At 44.5% G+C, this 24,315-nt stretch overlaps 1 protein-coding gene and 1 non-coding gene across 2 annotated transcripts in view; both read right to left on the reverse strand.

The window, feature by feature from the left end:
• Positions 1–24,315, reverse strand: part of LOC124545942 — a 366,720-nt gene that overhangs the window by 327,483 nt on the left and 14,922 nt on the right. Inside the window, exon 2 of the mRNA XM_047124904.1 lies at positions 22,461–22,596. Coding sequence (XP_046980860.1) covers positions 22,461–22,596 — 136 coding nt within the window. The remainder of the gene's footprint in view (positions 1–22,460; positions 22,597–24,315) is intronic.
• On the reverse strand, positions 15,784–15,857 carry Trnat-ugu. Its single transcript has one exon. It is a non-coding gene; the product is annotated as a tRNA-Thr (tRNA).

The raw sequence follows: 24,315 nt of genomic DNA on the forward strand, positions 1-24,315 counted from the left end.
TGGTTCAAATTGCCCTGAGCACTATGGGACTTAACATCTGAAGTCATCAGTCCCCTAGACTTAGTACTACTTAAACCTAACTAACCTAAGGACATAACACACATCCATGCCCGAGGCAGGATTGGAAGCTGCTACCGTAGCGGTCAAGCGGTTCCAGACTGAAGCGCCTAGAACCACTCGGCCACTGCGGCCGGCTGGCCAGCCATTGTACTGCATCATTCTGTTCTATCCGATGGCCAAGAAACTTTTCAGTCAGTATTTGCGTTGAAACACGGTAAGAGCGAGTGGGGCAACCGTCATGTTAGAACCACAAACCAGGTGTAGAAGTATGAAACCGGAATTTCCCTGTAAATGGTGCTAGCCGGCAGTGTAGCGCCCGTGAGACAGCGTCTTAAGGCCGTCTGCTTCCTGTAACGGAGAATGTCTACACAGAGTAACCTAAGTTCCATAGATCGGTATCTGTCTCAAAACCGTAAATATGCCGAGTTTTGTGCCAAGATCTACGATTTGGTTTTCTGTTATCATTCGAAGAAAACTGCTGCAGAATTGCATCGAATGCTTGTCGAAGCTTTCTGTGAACATGCTCTTGGGAAAACACAGTGTTTCGAGTGGTTCAAAATATTCGAAACTGGTGATTTTGACGTGAGAGATGGAGAGCGCAGGAAACCAACGAAAAAATTTTAAGACAACGAATTGCAGGCCTTTTGGGATTAAGGTGATACTCAAACTCAACAGGAACTTTCGGAACAATTGAATGTGACACAGAAAGCTGTTGCTCTTCTGTTGAAAGCTATCAAAAAGATGCAAAAAGTGGGAAAATGGGTTCCGCATGAACTGAATGAAAACATCAAGCAAATCGAAAAATTACTTGTGAAAAGCTGTTCGTCAGATACAAAAGAAAGTCGTTTCTCCAGTGAATAGTGACAGCTGATGGATATATTTTGAGAATTCTAAGCGTCGTAAATCATGGGTGAATCCAGGGAAGTCGTAGACATCCACTGAGAGACCAAATCGCTTGTGTTTGGTGGGATCGGCAGGGTGTCATGTATTACGAGTCGCTACCAACAGCAAAAGATCGATTTAAACCGGGCATTACGTGAAAAACGACCGAAATATAGAAAAAGGCAACACTAAGTCATATTGCTCAATGATAACGCCCAATCGCATATAGAAAAACGGGTCAGGAAAACGATCGGGGCGTTCAGTAGGGACATACTAGGGCATGCGGCTTATTCTCCACACTTGGCTACCACCATTCGACGCATAAAAGTAGCATGTCTAAGTAATCATTGGTGTACCTAACTGCATGCAACGGATATTGAAGCAGAAATGACCTGGCGAAGAGCAACAAGTTCTTGCTAGTTGTGCAGTGGCGACAAAGAGACTAAAGGCTCGATAGAAACATGCAGCCTGCCATGAGCATGTTTACAACGCAACAACCGATTTCGATGGGCCCGCCTTTATATTTTAGAATATTTCTCGCACTCTTTTGCGAAGAGACCCAACTTAGACATTAAGAAGCATTATATACAAGATGGGAAGGCAGAAAGGTGGAAGGAGTATATAGAGGGTCTATACATCGGCGACGTACTTGAGGACAATATTCTGGAAAAGGAAGAGAATGTAGATGAAGACGAAATGAGAGATACAATACTGCGTGAAGAGTTTGACAGAGCACTGAATGACCTGAGTCGAAACAAAGCTCCGGGAGTAGAGAACATTCGATTAGAACTACTGACGGCCTTGGGAGACCCAGTCCTGACAAAACTCTACCATCTGGTGAGCAAGATGTATGAGACAGACGAAATACCCTCAGACTTCAAGAAGAATATAATAATTCCAATCCCAAAGAAAACAGGTGTTGACAGATGTGAAAATTACCGAACTATCAGTTTAATAAGTCATGGCTGCAGAATACTAATGCGAATTCTTTACAGAGGAATGGAAAAACAAGTAGAAGCCGACCTTGGGGAAGATCAGTTTGGATTCCGTAGAAATATCGGAACACGTGAGGGAATACTGACCTTACGACTTATCTTAAAGAAAGGGTAAGGAAAGGTAAACCTATGTTTCTAGAATTTGTAGACATAGAGAAAGCTTTGACAATGTTGACAGGAATACTCTCTTACAAATTCCGAAGGTGGCAGAGGTAAAAAACAGAAAGCGAAAGGCAATTTACAATTTGTACAGAAACCAGATGGCAGTTATAAGAGTCGAGGGACACGAAAGGGAAGCAGTGGTTGGGAAGGGAGTGAGACAGGGTTGTAGACTCTCCCCGATGTTATTCAATCTGTATATTGAGCATGCAGTAAAGGAAACAAAAGAAAAATTCGGAGTTAGTATTAAGATCCATGGACCAGAAATAAAAACTTTGAGGTTCGCCGATGACATTGTACTTCTGTCAGAGACAGCAAAGGACTTGGAAGAGCAGTTGAACGGAATGGACAGTGTGTTGAAAGGAGGATATAAGATGAGCATCCACAAAAGCAAAACGAGGATAATGGAATGTAGTCGAATTAAGTCGGGTGATGCTGAGGGAATTAGATTAGGAAATGAGTCACGTAAAGTAGTAAAGGAGTTTTGCTATTTGGGGATCAAAATAACTGATGATGGTCGAAGTAGAGAGGATATAAAATGTAGGCTGGCAATGGCAAGGAAAGCATTTCTGAAGAAGAGAAATTTGTTACCATCGAGTATAGATTTAAATGTCAGGAAGTTGTTCCTGACAGTATTTGTATGGAGTGTAGCCATGTATGAAAGTGAAACATGGACGATAAATATTTTGGACAAGAAGAGAATAGAATCTTTCGAAATGTGGTGCTACAGAAGAATGCTGAAGATTAGATAGGTAGATCACATAACTAATGAGGAAGTGTTGAATAGGCTTGGGGAGAAGAGAAGTTTGTGACACAACTTGACTAGAAGAAGGGATCGGTTGGTAAGACATGTTCTGCGGCATCAAGTGATCACCAGTTTAGTATTGGAGGGCAGTGTGGAGGGTAAAAATCGTAGGGGGAGACCAAGAGACGAATACACTAAGCAGATTCAGAAGGATGTAGGTGGCAGTACATACTGGGAGATGAAGAAGCTTGCACAGGATAGAGTAGCATGGAGAGCTGCATCAAACCAGTCTCAGGACTGAAGACCACAACAACAACAACAAAAAATAAATAAATAAATGACTTGGGACCTATGGAAGGTGCATTAGCTTATTTGTTTTAATTATAAATATTTGTCATATGTTGTTGTTTTTCTGACATGTTCTTCATCCTGAAGAACCTCCTCACCACGGATAAATTGGAATAGAAGTAAATCTCATCTAACCCAATCTAATAACTACTGCAGCCTACACCCTTTTGAATCTTCTTACTGTAGTCACCTCTTGGTCTTCCTCTACGATTTTTACTATTCACGCATGTACCCAGTACTAAATTGGTGATCCCTTGATGCCTAAGATGTGTCCTAACAACAGATCCCTTCTTCTAGTCACGTTGTGCCACAAACTCCTCTTCTCACCAGTTCTGTTCAGTACCTCTTCATTAGTCAAGTGATCTACCTGTCTAATCTTCAGCGTTCTTCTGTAGCACCACATTTCGAAAGCTTCTATTCTCTTCTTGTCTAAACTGTTTCTCGTCCATGTTTCACTTCCATACAAGGCTGTACTCCATAAAAACACTTTCAGTAAAGACTCCCTGACACCTAAATCTGTACTTCATGTTAACAAATTTCTGTTCTTCAGAAACGCTTTCCTTGCCATAGCCAGTCAACATTTTATATGCTTCCTGCTTCGACCATCATCATTTATTTTACTCCCCTATTAGTAAAACTCATTTACTACTTTAAGTCTCTCATTTCCTAATATAATACCTTTAGCGTCATCTGTTTCAATTCGACTACAAATGGTTCAAATGGCTCTGAGCACTATGGGACTTAACATCTGTGGTCATCAGTCGCCTAGAACTTAGAACTACTTGAACCTAACTAACCTAAGGACATCACACACATCCATGCCCGAGGCAGGATTCGAACCTGCGACCGTAGCAGTCGCGCGGTTCCGGACTGAGCACCTAGAACCGCTAGATCACCGCGGCCGGCAATTCGACTACATTCCATTTTCCTTGTTTTGCTTTTGCTGATGTTCATCTCATATCCTACTTCAAAGACAATGTGCATATCACTCTGCTGACCTTCCAGGTCCTTCATTGTCTCTGACAGAATTACAATGTCGTCGGCAAACTTCAAAGCTTTCATTTCTTCTCCATGGATGTTAATTCCCACTCCAAACTTTTCTTTTGTTCCCTTTACCGCTTGCTCGATATACCGATTGAATAACTTCGGGGATAGGCTACAGCCCTGTCTCACTACCTTCACAACCACTGCTTCCATTTCGTGCCGCTCGAGTCTTATACGTAAGTGCCATCTGGTTTCTGTACAAATTGTCAATAGTCTTTCGCTTCCTGTGTTTTAACCCTGCTACCTTCAGAATTTGAGAGAGAGTATTCCAGTCAACACAATCAGAAGCTTCCTCTAAGTCTACAAATGCTAGAAACGTAGGTTTTTCTTTCCTTAACGTACCGTAGGGTCAGTATTGCCTCGCGTATTCCAAAATTTCTACGGAACACAAACTGTTCCTCCCCGAGGTCGGCTCCTGCCAGTTTTTCCGTTCGTCTGTAAAGAATTCGTGCTAGTATTTTTCAACGGTGAGTTATTCACTTGATACTTCGGTAATTTTCACACATGTCAACACCTGTTATTAAGTCATAAAATCAATTCCACTGGAAGCATTAAGAGGAAAGGAGAAACCGACAGTGGAAATGAGTTGGACAAGATAAGACCAGATGAGGAATCTAACGAAGGCGATGGGAAAGAGTCTAGTGTTGGTGGGGACACGGATAGCGAAGTGGGAACAATACAAATGGTAAAACTGTAACCGAAAGAACTGGAGCACGAGTCGAATGAGGAGGCGAGTTACGAATTTTCTACAAAATGAAGGGGGTGGTAGGAGATGCCATAGATTCAAAAAATGACAGAAGAAAATGGATCTTGGAGAGTATAGTTAAGAATGGAAAGGAGCAGAATATGATCTTAAGAAGGAAAGGTGGAAGAAACGCCCGATAATTGATTGACAGTAGCGTTGGTGGGTCACTAACTTCCTAACAAGCATAAAAAAATCAAGGGTCAGGGAATTCACAATTTATGTGAGCTAGTGAGTGGATTACATGGCTTCCCAGATTCTTCATAGTTTTCCTTCAGTTTCTTTTTCTAAACGGCAATCTCTGATATCTGTAAATCTGTCAGTGATCTTCTACTGTGGAAACTACCCAGGGATACAAATACGAATAACAATGGTGGGTGGATAAGAAGAATGAAAGCAATCGATTAGAAACCATCGAAGGAATAATTGTGGAGAATAGCCGCGGAGTAGACACAGACCAATAAAGCCAATATATAGACAAAGAAAATAAACTTAAAAAAGGAACATGACGAAACGAAAATATCGAAAATGTAAAAGTAGTGAAGAGTTACGTTGAGTTGACAGAAGTCATGGGATACCTCCTAACATCGTGTCATACTACTTTTTGCCCGGCGTAGTGCAGCAGTTCGACATGGCCTGGACTGAATAAGTCGTTGGAAGTCCCCTCCAGAAATATTTAGCCGTACTGCCTCTGCTGCAGCCCCTAATTGCGAAAATTGTTCCATTGCAGGATTTTGTGTACGAACTGATCTCTCGCTTATGTCCCATAAATCGTCCATGGAATCCATTTCGGACGATCAGGTTGGCCAAATTATTCGCTCGAAGTGCCCTGAGTTTTCTTCAAACCGTTCGTGAACAATTGTGGCCCGGTTGTATAGCGCATTGTCATCCATAAAAATCTCATCGCTGTTTTGAAACATGAAGTCCGCGAACGGCTGCAAATGGTGTCCAAGTTGCTAAACACAACTATTTCCAGTCAATGATCGGTTCATTAGGCGCATTTCATTCCATATAAACACATCCCATACCATAATGGAACCACAACCAGCTTGCACAATGCCCTGTTGACAAACTGAGTCCACGGCAACGTGGGATCTGAGCCACACTCGAACCGTACCATCAAATCGTACCAACTGAAATCGGGACTCATCTGATTGGGTCACCGTTCTTCAGCTGTCTAGGGTCCAAACGATATTGTCAATTGCCAAAGATAGGAGCTGCAGGCGATTTCATGCTATTGGCAAAAGCACTCTAGTCGGTCGTCTGCTGCCTTAGCCCATTAGCGTCAGGTTTCGCTGCACTGTCCTAACGAGCACGTTTGTCGTACGTCCCAGTTTAATTTCTGCGGTTACTTCAGGCAATGGTGCTTGTCTTTTAGCACCGCCAACTCTACGCAAATGTCGCTGCTTTCCCTCGATGAGTGTAGGCCGTCGGCCACTGCGTTGCCCGTGGTGAGAGGTAATGCTTGAAATTTGGTGTTCTCGGGGTATTCTTATCACTGCGGATCTCAGAATGCCCAATTCCTTATCGATTTACGAAACTGAGTGTACCATGGTCTAGCTCCAACCACCATTCTGCGTTCAAAGTCTGTGAATTTCTGTCGTACAGCCATAATCTCGCCGGAAACTTTTCCATGTATCACCTGAGTAGAAATGACATCTCCACCAATTCACTGCCCTATTATACCTTGTGTACGCTTTATTTACCGCAATCAGTAGATGTGCTTATCGCAAACCAGTGAGTTTTGTCACCTCACTGTAGTAAAGACGGTTAACCGACCTGCAATCTGGGAGCCGTTGCTGAATTAAAAGAGCTTAAGCGGCAATTAATATACAAAAAACGTCGACCAAAATGATATAAAAACATTATGATGAACGGAGAAAATTCATGGAGAGGAAATAAAAACTTTGAGGTTCGCCGATGACATTGTAATTCTGTCAGAGACAGCAAAGGACTTGGAAGAGCAGTTGAACGGAATGAACAGTGTCTTGAAAGGAGGATATAAGATGAACATCAACAAAAGCAAAACAAGGATAATGGAATGTAGTAAAATTAAATCGGGTGATGCTGAGGGAATTAGATTGGGAAATGAGACACTTAAAGTAGTAAAGGAGTTTTGCTATTTAGGGAGTAAAATAACTGATGATGGTCGAAGTAGAGAGGATATAAAATGTAGACTGGCAATGGCAAGGAAATCGTTTCTGAAGAAGAGAAATTTGTTAACATCGAGTATAGATTTAAGTGTCAGGAAGTCGTTTCTGAAAGTATTTGTATGGAGTGTAGCCATGTATGGAAGTGAAACATGGACGATAACTAGTTTGGACAAGAAGAGAACAGAAGCTTTCGAAATGTGGTGCTACAGAAGAATGCTGAAGATAAGGTGGGTAGATCACGTAACTAATGAAGAGGTATTGAATAGAATTGGGGAGAAGAGAAGTTTGTGGCACAACTTGACTAGAAGAAGGGATCGGTTGGTAGGACATGTTTTGAGGCATCAAGGGATCACAAATTTAGCAGTGGAGGGCAGCGTGGAGGGTAAAAATCGTAGAGGGAGACCAAGAGATCAATACACTAAGTAGATTCAGAAGGATGTAGGTTGCAGTAGGTACTGGGAGATGAAGAAACTTGCAGAGGATAGGGTAGCATGGAGAGCTGCATCAAACCAGTCTCAGGACTGAAGACCACAACAACAACATGATGAACGGATGTGTTCCCATGATTCTGATACAGTTATACAGCGAGGACACTCAACATTAATGGCCCAGAATTACGTTGCATTATCAAAAACTACGTTGAATCATTAAGAGGAAAGTTCATGTCTACTCACTGTTATCAGCTAGTAAATATTTCATTTTAACATAAGGACAGTTTCGCAGCTTTTCGCGTGGCTGTACCAGGTGCTGGTAAGCAGTGGCACTTTTCACAGTAAAATTTTCAACAAAATGGAAATGGCGTATGGCTAGGGCCTCCCGCCGGGTAGACCGGTCACCTGGTGCAAGTCTTTTCAAGTTGACGCCACTTCGGTGACTTGCGTATTGATGGGGATGAAACGATGATGATAAGGATAATACAACACCCAGTCCTTGAGCGGAGAAAATCTCCGACCCCGCCGGGAATCGAACCCACGCCGTCAGGTATGACATTCCGTCGCGCTGACCACTCAGCTACCAGGGGCGGACAATTTCCAAGTGAAACCTGGCCGTCACACGTTGAGATAAGCGCCTGGAATTTAATTACGTGGGTTTTCTCTTTTTTGTACATCATTCCGTACCAAGTGTGGACATGGAAATGTAGCGTAGTAAGATGGCGGCCCATCTGATATGTGCGGGAAAGTTCGACGCTATCCTACAGAATTAGAGGAGGTTTTGGTAGAGTACAGTACCGTAAGTACCCAGCAGCGGGGAATGGCTGTACGGTTTGAGGCGCCATGTCACAGATTGAGTGGAAATCACTCCAGAGGTTGAGTCCTCCCTAGGGCATGGGTATGTGTGATGTTCTTATCATAAGTTAGTTTAAGTAGTGCGTAAGTCTAGAGACCGATGACCTCAACAGTTTGGTCCCTTACGAATTCACACCGCCGCGCGGGATTAGCCGAGCGGTCTTAGGTGCTGCAGTCCTGGATTGTGCGGCTGGTCCCGGTGGAGGTTCGAGTCCTCCCTCGGGCATGGGTGTGTGTGTTTTTCCTTAGAATAATTTAGGTCAAGTAGTGTGTAAGCTTAGGGACTGATGACCTTAGCAGTTAAGTCGCATAAGATTTCACACACATTTGAACATTTTTGAACGAATTCACATCCATTTGAGCATACGAAAATAAGTACCTAGTGGAGTTGAAAAAATAGCAGCTTTCGTAGGGGAATGAATCAAAACATGATGAACGTGCCGCTGCAATAGCTATGGGATTAGTGTTTAGGGTTTAATTATCATAGATTTCTGATTTTCCTTTGGCTTTAATTGATACCCTGCTTTTTTTCTCTTTCTTATTCGGATGTAATTAATATCGTGAGTTTCTCTGTTATTTGAAGGTACGTCTTACTAATACGGCTATTTTGACGTAGGGGAACTTTTTAGTTACCTTCACAATAGAGACTATCTTTTAGCTGCATGTGTGGGTTTGGGATAGGCACCCGTCGCATAGGGATAGCGTATTTGACTTTCGCCCCTATTGTTTAATCTAATCGAGTAAAGAGCGACCGAAATAAAATTTTAATCGCACTCTACAACCTTCAAGAAGGGAATTAAAATGCGGGTTGAAAGAGTATCGCTGATGAAATTACTATCCTCAGTGTAAGTAAAGTAGGATTACAGGACCTGCTGAATGGAGTGAACTGTATAATGAGCAGAGAATAGGATTGAGAGTAACGCGAAAGAAAGATAAAGGCACTGAGTAGTATCAGAAATGAAAATAACAAGAAACTTAACATCAAAAATGGTAGCCACGAAGGAGGGTAAGTTAAGGATTTCTGCTACCTTGGTAGCAAAATAAACCATGACAGACGAAGTAAGAAAACTATTAAAAGCAGATTAGATCTGACAAAAATGGCATCCCGGGACGAGTGAGTCTACTGGTATCGAATACAGGCCTTAAGATGGAGAAGACGTTTCTGAGATTATACGTTGGAATGACAGCATTGTATCGTAGTGAACCATGGACAGTGAGAAAACGGAAACAGAAGAGAATCGAAGCATTTGAGATGTGGTGCTTCAGGAGAAGATCGAAAATTAGTTGGGCTGATAAGATAAGGAATTAAGAGGATCTCTACAGAATCGGCGACTAAAGGAACGTATACAAAACACCGACAAGAAGAAGGGACAGAAAGATAGGATATGTGTTGAAGCATCACGAAATAACATCCAGGATACTAGCGAGAGCTGTGAAGGGAAAAGCTCGAGGGAGAAGGCAGAGATCAGAAAACATTCAGCAAATAATTGAGGACTTAATGTGCATGTAGTGCGATGAAATGACGAGGTAGGTGTGGGAAAGGAATTCGTTGCGGGTCGTCTCAAACTACTCACAGCACTGATGATTCAAAAAGAAATCGTCGTATTCCTTGGGCATCACGCTAACTGTGCAAGGTCACTTAGCGGCCAAGGATTATGTAGCCATTTTGTCTGATGAAGCCCATCACGAGGTTCAATGTTTGTTCCCCAACGGTAGCTGTTCGTATCGCTCGCTTCTTTCAGGACTGGTTTCGTGTTCACGTGGATGAACTGCCGCATCTCGCCTATCAACAAGAATCACTAGAACTCAATACTACTGAGCCTTTGTGGTCTACCTTTGATAGAACAGTGTGTGATCGCTATTCACATGCATCGTCGTTCCCGGAATTTGCCATTATTTTGCAGGAAAAATCGTATAAGAGTCCCTTGAGAAACATACCTTCATCTAATCCGAAATGAATCGGGGCCCTTCTGATTGCCAAATGTTTCCCCACACCGTATGAGGGATGGTGATGAGTTGTGTTTCTGGTGTTTTGATAATCTGGTCCATTTTTACGTTAGCGGCATTTGTGGAATCACGGTGTTTTTCACCTCGTGAATCCTTCATCGCAACTCCACTGATAGCGATGTGGGAAGAACTGTTGTTCGGCCCTTGCCTGTGTTCACACAATATGCAATCCATGACTAGCGACTCTCATTTTTCAGTTTCTTTTTATTCGTTTCAGTGAATCATATCTCGCTATCTAGAGGGACTGGACAAACTCTTCTTAAAGAAAAAAAAAACTGTAGTAATCGTCAAGAAATAATTTGATACGTTTCCCCGTTTCTGATTTAATTGGCAGTCAGACTGTTGCACGCGAAAATTCAAACGATCCGGCAGAGACGGTGTCGCCAACGCGTTCTTCGTTTACATTAAATGTATTCACAGTTGCGAATAAGGACAACCATCAGCAGTATAATGCAATGACGCCAGCGTCAACCATTGACTGACCGGTACTCGAACCCAGATTTTCCGCTTATCGCAAGCTGGTGCCTTACCATTTAGCTATCTAAGCACGACTCCCTGTCTCACCCAGACTTCCACATGTCTTCAACCATCTGTCTACTCCCGCACTCGTACATCCGTTATGCACATTCCCATACAGGGGAGGCATTTTACTTAAAAGTCGTTCGCTCGCTGTCTTCTGATAAACACGATTCCGCAGTGCCTGTCTTATTCGGGTTTACGCAAGGTTCCTTCAGAAATGCATTCATATACGTAATGGATGTACGAGCATAAGTTGTAATCACATTGATAACGACATAGAAGGGTTTGGTTCTGGCTCGGATAGCCTAATAGTAAGGCGACCGATCGCGATAAACAGGAAATCCGGTTTCGAATCCGAGTCCGGTACAGATTTATATTGTCGTCATTCAATTATACAACTGATGGTTGTCCTTCTTCGCAGCTGCGAATATATCTAATGAATTGCGTAACGACTGTAGTCGCCGCAGTGCCTGCTCCTTCGGAAGTGCATGCTTATTCGAAGCAACCTTGCATCGTAAATCGGAATAACACGGACACTGCAATATCGTATTCTTCGATTAGTTTCCCAAAGCCGATCATGAAAGCGTAGCAAAAATTGGACATGGGACGGTAGTAGGGATCGAACCTGAGCAAACCGCTGAGCAGTCTCGTGCGCCATCATCAACGCTGTGGGAACAACTGGCACTAATTGTATCTGGCAGCATCCTGAATTTGCTAGGGAAACGGCGTTATCAATTATTCTCCGAGCAACCTTGAAAGGAGTGTAGTGGGTTACGCTTATTTGTGGCACCCGAATAATGTAATGATACTAATGTAAACTAAAATGAAACTGTTACATTGTAAACGATGTATGTCCCTGATGGGCTCTATTAAGCGGATCGCTGACTTTGCACGACCGCAGCGCCAGAGATACTTCTTGTCTGAGATTGCTGTGATGGAGCCCGAGAGCGTTTGGCGCACAAAAGTGAGTGCTTATCAGTCTGTGAGCGAAAGACGACGCAGTAGACAGTTTCTGTGGTGTGCTCTGTAAAGCGACCAAGTGCTAGATGATAATGTAGGAATTTCCTCATACCAATACTTGAAGTCTTCTCGCAGTTAAGGTAAGGTTGTTAATTTTAATTTTAATAATTAACAGCCTCAGTTGCACCATTTACCTAGAATTTACCTAGGTTTCAGTCGGGATAACCCAACCCTCTTCAGAATAACAGTAACTACTGTTTGTCCATAGAGAACATCGTCAAGCTAAAACTACAATGTTCCAGTTGTAGTTTTAGCTTGACGATGTCCACTATGGACAAACAGTAGTTACTGACATTCTGAAGAAGTTTCGGTTATCCCGACAGAAACCTAGGTAAATTCTAGGTAAACGGTGCTACTCAGGCTGTTAATTATTAAAATTAAAATTAATATTTAGACAGTTGCTCAAAGGGCCGCGAAATGTTGAAGATATTCAAATATGTTAATTGTTTATTACTTTCCTTCTACCAGCTCGCTTGTGCATATGAGATGGCTGATAATTGGTAACAATAAGTTGTATGTTGAGTAATCCCAGAATATACGTAAGCAGATTTGAGATATAGACTAGATAGATATTTCGCTTTTGTAATGTTTCTAATATATTTTAACTCGGGCGTACGCAATTTGATGATTTGTCATTATGTTTTTTAGTGATGTTATACAATACTTGCTGTATAAATCTCACTCTCTGTGACTACGCCAGCAATGAAAGTTTTTCATTTAGTAAAAAGGATTTAATTTTTGTGAGTAATGCGATTTTAATTGTCAGATATTTTGAAAAGAAAAACTTAACTTCGAATACAATTTCACTACTGAAAATGTCAGTATTAGTAACTCACCCAATTCAGTACCGCCTCCCTGTTCAGGTCGTATGTTTTTCAAAAACATATAATTTTTCTTAAATGTTTTCATTTATCAGCCAAAATAATTTCATGTATATTTCGAAGTTTTACTGCCAGCACTGCGCACCGCTGAGCCAGTAGCTAGTGATGTTTTCTTCTTCATGAGAGAGCAGAATATAATGCGATCCACCGTGCTGCTTTATAGGCAACACAATTTTATTTCTTTTATTATGTGCACAGGGACCAAATTAATCAGTTTGAACAGGGACAGATGATTCTGTAGCTAAGGGGCTGAATGTATTTTGGAGGGACTGTATTTCTTTATTGGTATTGGGAGTTTCATAGCCCAATCACTTCTTATGAAATATTGCTAACAATAAGACAGAGTAAGCACTTCACTTGCATTTACAACGTCCTACACGATAACGCCAGTTTTGCATGCATTTCCGGTTGAGACATCCGTTCACGTATTTCAACAAACTGTTTTAAGGATCGTTAAGACCTACCATGAAACATCCTTACACACTTTTCATACTGTTCCTTACCATCCTATATGTTTATATATCCCGAGTGTTTCTCCTAAGGGTCGTCAGAGGCATTTCCTTTGGTGTTTCGGTAGATATTTGCAATTTCGTTTTTGTACTGTGCAGCTGGAGTCAGACTAATAAATTACTGCTCCTCACGTCTTTCATGCGAAGCTCAATGTCAACAGAATGCGTCGGTTTGTTTCCCATTGAAGCAAAAATAATTTTTATATCAGAATTTTTGGTGAGCATTCGATAGAGCGTCCAAAAATTAGTTTAGTCCGATATTCGTTTTATCGATATCATTTAACAGGAACTGTAAAACATGAAGAATAAAGAGAAATCCAGTGGCGGCTCAGCACCGCTGCACGTACATTAATAGCAGACAGGGAGAACCAGGGCAGTGATGACGCTATTGGAGTTCTTGTTATTCTTCCATTTAATTATCCATGTCAATACTTATCGATAAAACAAATATCGGTCCGTACTAATCAAGGACCACTCTATGCACTGGGAACGTAAAATTCTGCTTTAAAAACAATATTCTTTGTGACGGGAAACAACCGACGCTTTCCATCGACACAAGGGGTTTCATGAGAGACGTGATTGAGCACTAGATGTTGGTACCGACTCCCGATACACAATTCAAAAACAAAATTGCAAATATCTGCAGAAACACAAGAGAAATATCTCCTGGCGACTCTTAGCACTGGCACTGTGCGTATATGTTTGAATGCAATCTCTTTTGCTGGCTATCATTTTTCTGTAGCATTCCCACTGTCCCTTTTGCTTTAAATTAATCAATTAGGCGATGAAACTCCTGCCAAGTGAAGCTTTCACGGACCACAGGCAGTAAATAAGCAGGCGAGTGTTATTACTCGCCTGATAAGGAAACTGTAAGAGGTAGCGATTTCTCCAATATTGTTTGTATCATTCACCAGCTGCAGAACAGTCGCTACATCCACAACCAGGTATTGTAACTTTCACATTCGTTGGCTTCGTCAACTCACAAACAGACTGATACGTTTCAACTTAACCTACACCTCTGGCGAACATATAGATCAGTTCGTCAGCATCACCGGAATATCTAGCTTTCACGTCTGTTCGCCAACTCACAACCAAACTGTCACATTCCAACCACACCACAACCTCGTAGCTCGTGACATTTCAGGAAAGAAACATTTAAATAACTGAAGAACCAACTAAACTGCTACACTTGCCTAATATCGTGTAGGGCGTCCGTGAGCACGCACATGCGCCGCAACAAGACGTGGCCTGGACTCGACTAACGTCCGAAGCAGTGCTGGAGGGAATTGACATCACGATTCCTACAAGGCTGTCCATAAATCCGCAAGAGTACGACGAAGTGGAGATCTCGTCTGAACAGCACGTTGCAAGGCATACCTGATATGCTCAATAATGTTCATGTCTGGGGAATTTGGTGGCCAGCGGAAATCTTTAAACTCAAAAGAGTGTTCCTGGAGCCACTCTGGAGTAATTCCGGATGTGACTGGTGTCGCAATGTCCTGCACGAATTGCCCAAAACCGTCGGAATGCACAATGGACTGATTGGGTGCAGGTGATCTGACAGGATGCTTCCGTATGTATCACGTGTCACGGTCGTATCTAGACGTATCAGGGGTCCCATATCACTGCATCTGCACACGCTACACACCTTTAAAGAGCATCCACCAGCTTGAACAGTGCCCTGCTGATATGCAGGCTCCATGGATTCATGATGTACTCTCCATACCCGTACACGCCAATCTGCTTGATGCAAGTTGAAACGAGGCTAGTCCGTTCGTGCAATATGTCTCCAGTCATCAACAGCCCAACGTCGATGTTGATGCGCCCAGGCGAGGCGTAAAGCTTTGTCTCGTGCGGTCATCATGTGTCCACGAGTGGGCCTTCGGTTCCGAAAGCCCATATCGATGATGGTTCGTTGAATGGTTCGCAGTCTGACACTTGTTGACGGCCCAGAATTGAAATCTTCAGCAATTTGCGTAAGGACTGCACTTGTGTGACGTTGAACGATTCTGTTCAGTCGTTGTTGGTCGCGTTTCTTGCAGGATCGTTTTCAGGCCGTAGTGATGTCGGAGATTTGGTGTTTTTACCGGATTCCTGATATTCACAGTACGCTGGTGAAATGTTCGCACCGCAAAATCCTCACTTCATCGCTACCTCGGAGATGCTGTGACCCATCGCTCGTGCGCCGAGTATAACACCTCGTTCAAACTCACTTAAATCTTGATAACCTGCCAGTGTAGCAGCAGTAACCGATCCAACAAGCCCGCCAGACACTTGTTGTCTCACATATACGAAGACAGCAACTTGTTCTCGAAAGAACAGTTACCGTTGATGACCGTGCAGCTTTTCCCTGAAATAAATGATGACTAACTGACAACCTAAGCTGCCGACAGGTGTTATTGATATACCTCGATGTGGACAGCTGAAAATATGTGCCCCGACCGGGACTCGAACCCGGGGTCTCCTGCTTACATGGCAGATGCTCTATCCATCTGAGCCACCGAGGACACAGATGAAGAGCGACTGCAGGGACTTATCCCTTGCACGCTTCCCGTGAACTCACATTACCAACTGTCCACAATTCTACATATGTATTGTACCTTATAGACATTTGCCCACCCACTCATTACTCGCGCACGATTTGGCGATTGCCGTAAGAGTTTGGGCAACCTGTGTGCTTTTGCACAGACGAAGGTCAATGGCTGGGTAGCCTTTAACTATGTATACGAAGACAGTAACTTGTTCTCGAAAGAACAGTTACTGTTGATGACCGAGCAGCTTTTCCCTGGAATAAATGATGACTAACTGACAACCTAAGCTGCCGACAGTTGTTATTGATATACCTCGATGTGGACAGCTGAAAATGTGTGCCCCGACCGGGACTCGAACCCGGGGTCTCCTGCTTACATGGCAGATGCTCTATCCATCTTTTTTTTTTTTTTTTTTTTTTTTTTTTTTTTTTTTTTTTTTTTTTTTTTTTAAAGAGTGTTCAGTTATGAGTAGGTGGAGACAAGGCGGGCATTGGTCGAAACCCGAGGCCTGGCCGCGATGTCTCCCCCCTCCCATCCCTGAATCACTCCCTCAAAGTAGCTTTTTGATTTATTTTTGTGTTATTTTTATTTATATTTTTTTTACCAGGAAAAGGGTAAATGAAAAAAAGCTCTTTATTGGGACAAACTTAAATACAACAGAAATGCCATCCTACCGGCGAAAATAATACAAGTCAATATACTCGTACAAGGCGAGGATTTTTTTTTTTGTTTATGAACAAGGTGTAGGGAAAACAAGAATAATAATTCTGATGTAATCTTAGAGGTGTGAAGCAATATACAGTGGAGTGAGGGAAAGACCAGTGTTGTCTGGGGTAGTGCATTAAAGAAAGGAGGCGCGTGTCCATGCGCCTACTCCACTGTGGGTTACATTGTAGAAAGTAGCGCGGGGAGTCTCAGATGTCAGCAGGGGGGGCGGGAGTGCTGTCGGCGTGTGGCACCATCCAACTGAGCGGGGGTGAAGTTAAGATCGCATGTAGGTAATTGGCGAAGAAGGCGCGATAGCGCGGTCGCTGTTCGACTTCACTGTGGGCGGTTTGTAAGTACTGCCAGAAATCAAGGCGTGATTTGTCGCCACCATTATACATGTAGTTGATCGTCCATCCCTTGACCCATACAATCGCATGATTTTTGGAGGCGGGAAAATAAGTATTCTCAGGATGGATAAAAGTCCGTGGGTCAATCGAGTCCGGTGGAACGCGGAGGTAACAGGCAACGAACTGTCTGGCAAGTTTCCAGACGTCACTGGTGGCAGTACAAGTCAGTTGATGGACATCGTCATCCACGAGATGGCAAATGGAGCAAAGTGGAGTGTCCTGTAGTCCGATGGCGTGAAGGCGATGGTTTGTAGCGAATTTTTCATTTGCGACTTGGTACCATGTTGCCCGGACGTTGGAGGGTAGAAAAGGCTGGTGGATATGACGCCAAACCGTGGGCCACCGCTTGGACGGATGTCTGAGTTCGATATTGTTACTGGATATGGAACGAAGGAGTGGGGTGTAAAAATCTTTAGGTCGAGGAGAACGCGTGGTCGGTAAGTGTGTGTGAGCATAACTGAAGTCGACGATGAAATCAGAAATGTGCGTCAAATGATGCTTGATGTGTCCGACTGGTACTGGTGGTGTTATGGTCGCGGGCACAAGAATTTCCAGCAAGCTGCGCGTAAGGGAGGTGCCCCCGTGCCACTGCTTGTGCATGGTGGACATGTACAAGGACACCGCTCGGAGTCGCACATTGACAAGGCCGAGGCCTCCTGCTAGCGGGGGGAGGGTGAGCGTGTCGCAGCGGACCTTAAAGATCGTACCGGCCGTCAGGAAGTATCCGAGGGCAGCCTGGAGGCTGCGTCCAATAGTTGATGGCAGCGGGAGGACCTGTGTGATGTGGACCATTCTGGCCGCCACATGTTGATTGAGGTATTGGACACGTTGTAAAGAATCGAGTCGTCGGAGAAGATTTTGTCGCACCGTCGTGCGGATAGTTTGGAGTGCACGCCGAAAATTGATGGCAGCGGAGCGGCGCACGGTGGAGGTAAAAATGATACCAAGATATCGTAGTTTTTGTACACACGGGAGAGGTGCAAAGTCGTCGTGTGAGAGGCCGCGTCCAATGGGAATCGCCGCGGAGTTAGCCACATTCATGTTACTGCCCGCTGCAATGCCGTACGTTGATATCAAATCAAGTACCGTGTGTGTTTCACTCCGTGAGCGGATCAAGAGGAGGAGGTCGTCCGCATACGCACGACATCGGAAACTGTGCTGTCGCAAAGTGAGACCAGAAAGGTGGCTCGTCAGACTCCCGATGAGTGGCTCCAGGCTTATGGCATAGAGTAGGGTCGAAAGTGGGCAGCCTTGCCGTACGGAACGCCGGATCGCCACTGGTCCCGCCACACGGCCGTTAACCTGAATCAGAGATTCGGCGGTGCCGTACAGGCGCCGGATCACGTCGATAAAGGCTGGTGGAAAACCCATGCGGTTCATCACTGAGAACAGAAAAAGATGCCGCAATTTGTCGAATGCGCTGTCAAAATCGATGGCAACCACTACGGCGCGGAGTCTGCACGCCGCTGCCAGTGCAATTAAATCGCGACATTCTCCTGTGGCCGTTTGTATATTAACTGAGCCGCCCGGAGTTGTCTGTTCCGGGGATAGAATACTAGGCAGGATCTTGCGGCATCGCGTTGCCAGTAGGCGTGTAAAAATTTTACAGTCTGCGTTAAGCAGAGTCAGGGGACGGTAATGTGCAGTCGTCACACCTGGTGTCGGTTTGTGGATGGGTATAATAATTCCCGTGACAAAGGACGGCGGTACGGCGTTACCCATCGTCAGCAGTTCATTAAACATCGTTGTCCATCGTGACGCCATTAGTGTGAAGAAAGCGCGATAAAATTCTATCGGCAATCCGTCGACACCAGGTGACTTATTCAGAGCACCTTTGTTGATTGCATCGTGGGTTTCGTCACGCGTAATGGGCTCCATCAGCTCGTCCGCTTCGTCGCTGGTGAGGGTGCGAGTTATGTGTGGTAACACAGACTCCTCAGCGTGGTTGTTGGTAGTCTCCTCCTGGTACATTGTGCGGTAGTGGTCGACAAAGGCACTGACGATTTCGGCCTGGCAAGTGACGTGCTGGCGGCGACAGGTGGTGATCTCGGTGATGAGTTGTCGTCGTCGATGTTTCCTATCGGAGGCGATATGATGCATGGTGGGATGTTCTTGTTCCGCCGAATCTTGACGTCGGGTTCGCACCATAGCCCCCTGCAGTCTACGGCGTGTCAAAGTTACAATTTGCGCCTTAATCCTGCTGCGTTCCCTCTGGGTGTCGGGGGTGGGCGGTTGGGCGTCCAGGTCGCGGAGAACGGCGTAGAAATAGTCGGTAGTGTGCCGGTGCCACGTAGCAACTTCCTCTGAGCCACCGCGGACACAGATGAATAGCGCGACTGCAGGGACTTATCCCTTGCACGCTTCCCGTGAGACTCACATTCCCAACTGTCCACAATTCTACATATGTATTGTACCTTATAGACATTTGCCCACCCACTCATTACTCGCGCACGATTTGGCGATTCCCGTAAGAGTTTGGGCAACCTGTGTGCATTTGCACAGACGAAGGTCAATGGCTGGGTAGCCTTTAAGTATATATACGAAGACAGTAACTTGTTCTCGAAAGAACAGTTACTGTTGATGACCGTGCAGCTTTTCCCTGGAATAAATGATGACTAACTGACAACCTAAGCTGCGACAGGTGTTGTTGATGTACCTCGATGTACATTACATATGTAAAATTGTGGACAGTTGGGAATGTGAGTCTCACGGGAAGCGTGCAAGAGATAAGTCCCTGCAGTCGCGCTGTTCATCTGTGTCCTCAGTGGCTCAGATGGATAGAGCGTTTGTCATGTAAGCAGGAGATCCCAGGTTCGAGTCCCGGTCGGGGCACACATTTTCAGCTGTCCACATCGAGGTATATCAACAACACCTGTCGGCAGCTTAGGTTGTCAGTTAGTCATCACTTGTTGTCTTATATGGGCGTTTTGTACCGCTCCTTCGTATTGTGACTGTTTACATATCTCTATTTGAATATGGATGCCTATACCAGTTACTTTGGCACTTCAGTGTATCTGTGACGACATCTAAGAAGACACTGGTTTGTATTTCGGTGCTAGAAATTCATTGCCTCTTTCAGAGTGAATGTATCATCCCATAAGAAACACGAAGCCGAAGAGTTGGTAACCTATGAGAAATAGCCGAAGGACATCATGACAGCGGCTGGTACTCACCTCCAATATCCTTCTCAAAGTGAACCGCGAATAATAAAACAACTATTGTTGCTACTACTAGTAATACTACTACTCCTACTGCTACTACTACCACTACTACTATACAGGGTGTTCCATTGATAGTGACCGGGCCAAATATTTCACGAAATAAGCATCAAACGAAAAAGTACAAAGAACGAAACTCATCTAGCTTTAAGGGGGAAACCAGATGGCGCTATAGCTGGCCTGCTAGATGGTGCTGCTGTAGGTGAAACGGATATCAACTGCATTTTTTAAAAAGGAACTCCTATTTTAGTTACATATTCGTGTAGTACGTAGAGAAATATGAATGTTTTAGTTGGACCACTTTTTTGGCTTTGTGATAGATGGCGCTGAAATAGTCACAAACGTATAAATAAGTACGTGGTATCACGTAACATTGCGCCATTGCGGCCGGTATTCACTTCGTGATATATTACCCGTCTTAAAATGGACCGTTTACCAATTGCGGAAAAGGTCGCTATCGTGCTGATGTATGGCTGTTGTGATCAAAATTCCCAACGGGCGTGTGCTATGTGTGCTGCTCGGTATCCTAGACGACATCATTCAAGTGTCCGGACCGTTCGCCGGATACTTACATTATTTACAGAAACAGGAAGTGTTCAGCGACATGTGAAACGTCAACCTCGACCTGCAACAAATGATGATACCCAAGTAGGTGTTTTAGCTGCTGTCGTGGCTGATCCGCATATCAGTAGCAGACAAATTGTGCGAGAATCGGGAATCTCAAAATCGTCGGTGTTGAGAATGCTACATCAACATTGACTGCACCCGTACCATATTTCTGTGCACCAGAATTGCATTGCGACGACTTAGAATGTCGTGTACAGTTCTGCCATTGGTCACAAGAGAAATTACGGGAAGATGACAGATTTTTTGCACTCGTTATATTTAGCGATGAAGCGTCATTCACCAACAGCGGCAACGTAAACCGGCATAATATGCACTATTGGGCAACGGAAAATCCAAGATGGCTGCGACAAGTGGAACATCAGCGACCTTGGCGGGTTAATGTATTGTGGGGTATTATGGGAGGAAGGATAATTGGCCCCCATTTTATCAATGGCAATCTAAATGCTGCAATGTATGCTGATTTCCTACGTAATGTTCTACCGATGTTACTACAAGATGTTTGACTGCACGACAGAATGGGGATGTACTTCCAACATGATGGATGTCCGGCACATAGGTCGCGTGCGGTTGAAGCGGTATTGAATAGCATATTTCATGACAGGTGGATTGGTCGTCGAAGCACCATACCATGGCCCGCACGTTCACTGCATCTGACGTCCCCAGATTTCTTTATGTCGGGAAAGTTGAAGGATATTTGCTATCGTGATCTACCGACCACGCCTGACAACATACGTCAGCGCAATGTCAATGCATGTGCGAACATTACGGAAGGCGAACTACTCGCTGTTGAGAGGAATGTCGTGACACGTATTGCCAAATGCACTGAGGTTGGCGATCATCATTTTGAGCATTTATAGCATTCATGAGGTATTTTCAGGTAATCACGCTGAAATTGTCAGAAATGATAAGCACACAAAGGTACATGTATCACATTGGAACAACCGAAATAAAATGTTCAAACGTACCTACGTTCTGTATTTTAATTTAAAAAACCTACCTGTTACCAACTGTTCGTCTAAAATAGTGAGCCATAATTTTGTGACTGTTACAACACCATTTATCACACTGCGAAAAAAGTGGTCCAATTAAAACATTCATATTTCTTTACGTACTACATGAATATGTAATAAAAAATGGGGGTTCAAATTAAAAAAAAAACGGAATTGATATCCGTTTGACGTATGGCAGCGCCATCTAGCGGGTGAGCCATTGCGCCATCTGGTTTCCCCCTTCAAGCTAGACAAGTTTCGTTCTTTGTAGTTTTTTCGTTTGACGCTTATTTTGTCAGATTGTAAGAGGTGTATTGCTCCTGTAATATGCAAGGTATAAGAAAATCTCTGGCCAGAGAGCAGTGTTGACTGCAGTAGAAACTCTGTAGCTGTAGCAGCAAGTTGTTGCTAGTCTGGAGTCTGCTCTGGTCTGGTATGGCCCGATCACGATCAATGGACCATCCTGTATGAGGCGCGAAATGATTCCATGCAGGATGAACAAGGATATGCACATGCGAACTGCTCTGAGGCGATCCAAAAATGAGAGTGGGTGTCAGGCGGTAAAATCGGAAGATCGGCCATGCAACCGCAGGTGGCACTACATAGCGATGGCGGCGGCCGCAAGCTCACCGACGACGGCCATGTCGCCGGAGACGAGGTGGGTGTGGAAGGAGGGCGCGTCGGCCGACACCTCGCAGCTGTAGCGGCCGCTCAGCCCCACGTCCACCCGTGGCAGCGTGATCTGGGTCGCGTTGCTGCGGCTCTTCTGCAACACAAGCAACAGCCCGGGGGCTGCCGTCAGGCGGCCAGCGAGGACCACAGTCCATACGTGTCATAACAACAGATGCACACTACTGGCCATTAAAATTGCTACACCAAGAAGAAATGCAGATGATAAACGGGTTTTCATTGGACAAATATATTATTCTAGAACTGACATGTGATTACATTTTCACGAAATTTGGGTGCATAGATCCTGAGAAATCAGTACCCACAACAACCACCTATGGGCGTAATAACGGCCTTGATACGCCTGGGCATTGAGGTAAATAGAGCTTGGATCGCGTTTACAGGTACAGCTGCCCATGCAGCTTCAACACGGTACTACAGTTCATCAAGAGTAGTGATTGGCGTATTGTGACGAGCCAGTTGCTTGGCCACCATTGACCAGACGTTTTCAGTTGGTGAGACATCTGGAGAAAGTGCTGGCCAGGGCAACAGTCGAACATTTTCTGTATCCAGAAAGGCCCTTACAGGAAGTGCAACACGCGGTCGTGCATTATCCTGCTGAAATGTAGGGTTTCGCTGGGATCGAATGAAGGGTAGAGCCACAGGTCGTAACACACCTTAAATGTAACGTCCACTGTTCAATGTGCCATAAATGCGAACAAGAGGTGACCGAGACGTGCAACCAATGGCACCCCATACCATCACGCCGGGTGATATGCCAGTATGGCGAAGACGAATACACGCTTCCAATGTGCGTTCACGACGATGTCGCCAAACACGGATGCGACCATCATGATGCTGTACACAGAACCTGGATTCATCCGAGAAAATGACGTTTTGCCATTCGTGCACCCAGGTTCGTCGTTGAGTACACCATTGCAGGTGCTCCTGTCTGTGATGGAGCGTCAAAGGTAACCTCAGCCACGGTCTCCGAGCTGATAGTACATGCTGCTCCAAACGTCGTCGAACTGTTCGTGCAGATGGTTATTGTCTTGCTAACGTCCCAACGTGTTGACTCAGGGATCGAGACGTGGCTGCTCGATGCATTACAAAAAATGATTCAAATGGTTCAAATGGCTCTGAGCACTATGGGACTTAACATCTATGGTCATCAGTCCCCTAGAACTTAGAACTACTTAAACGTAACTAACCTAAGGACATCACACACATCCATGCCCGAGGCAGGATTCGACCCTGCGACCGTAGGATGTATTACAGCCATGCGGATAAGATGCCTGTCATATCGACTGCTAGTGATACGAGGCCGTTGGGATGCAGCACAGCGTTCCGTACTTCCCTCCTGAACCCACCGATTCCATATTCTGCCAACAGTCATTGGATCTCGACCAACGCGAGCAGCAATGTCGCAATACGATAAACCGCAATCGCGACAGGCTAAAATCCGACATTTATCAAAGTCGGAAACGTCTTGGTACGCATATCTCCTCCTTACATGATCCATGACAACAACGTTTCACGAGGCAAAGCCGGTCAACTGCTGTTTGTGTGTGAGAAATCGGTTGGAAACTTTCCTCATCTCAGCCCGTTGTAGGTGTCGCCACCGGCGCCAACCTTGTGTGAACGCTCTGAAAACCTAATCATTTGCACATCGCAGCATCTTCTTCCTGGCGGTTAAATTTCGCGTCTGTAGCACGTCATCTTCGTGGTGTAGCAATTTTAAAGGCCAGTAGTGTACGTATGTATACTGACGTAAAAATAATCGCAACAGAAAAAAGGAATAATTGCAGAGTAATGA

Source organism: Schistocerca americana, chromosome 8, assembly GCF_021461395.2.
Source record: "Schistocerca americana isolate TAMUIC-IGC-003095 chromosome 8, iqSchAmer2.1, whole genome shotgun sequence".
Taxonomy (NCBI): Eukaryota; Metazoa; Arthropoda; class Insecta; order Orthoptera; family Acrididae; genus Schistocerca; species Schistocerca americana.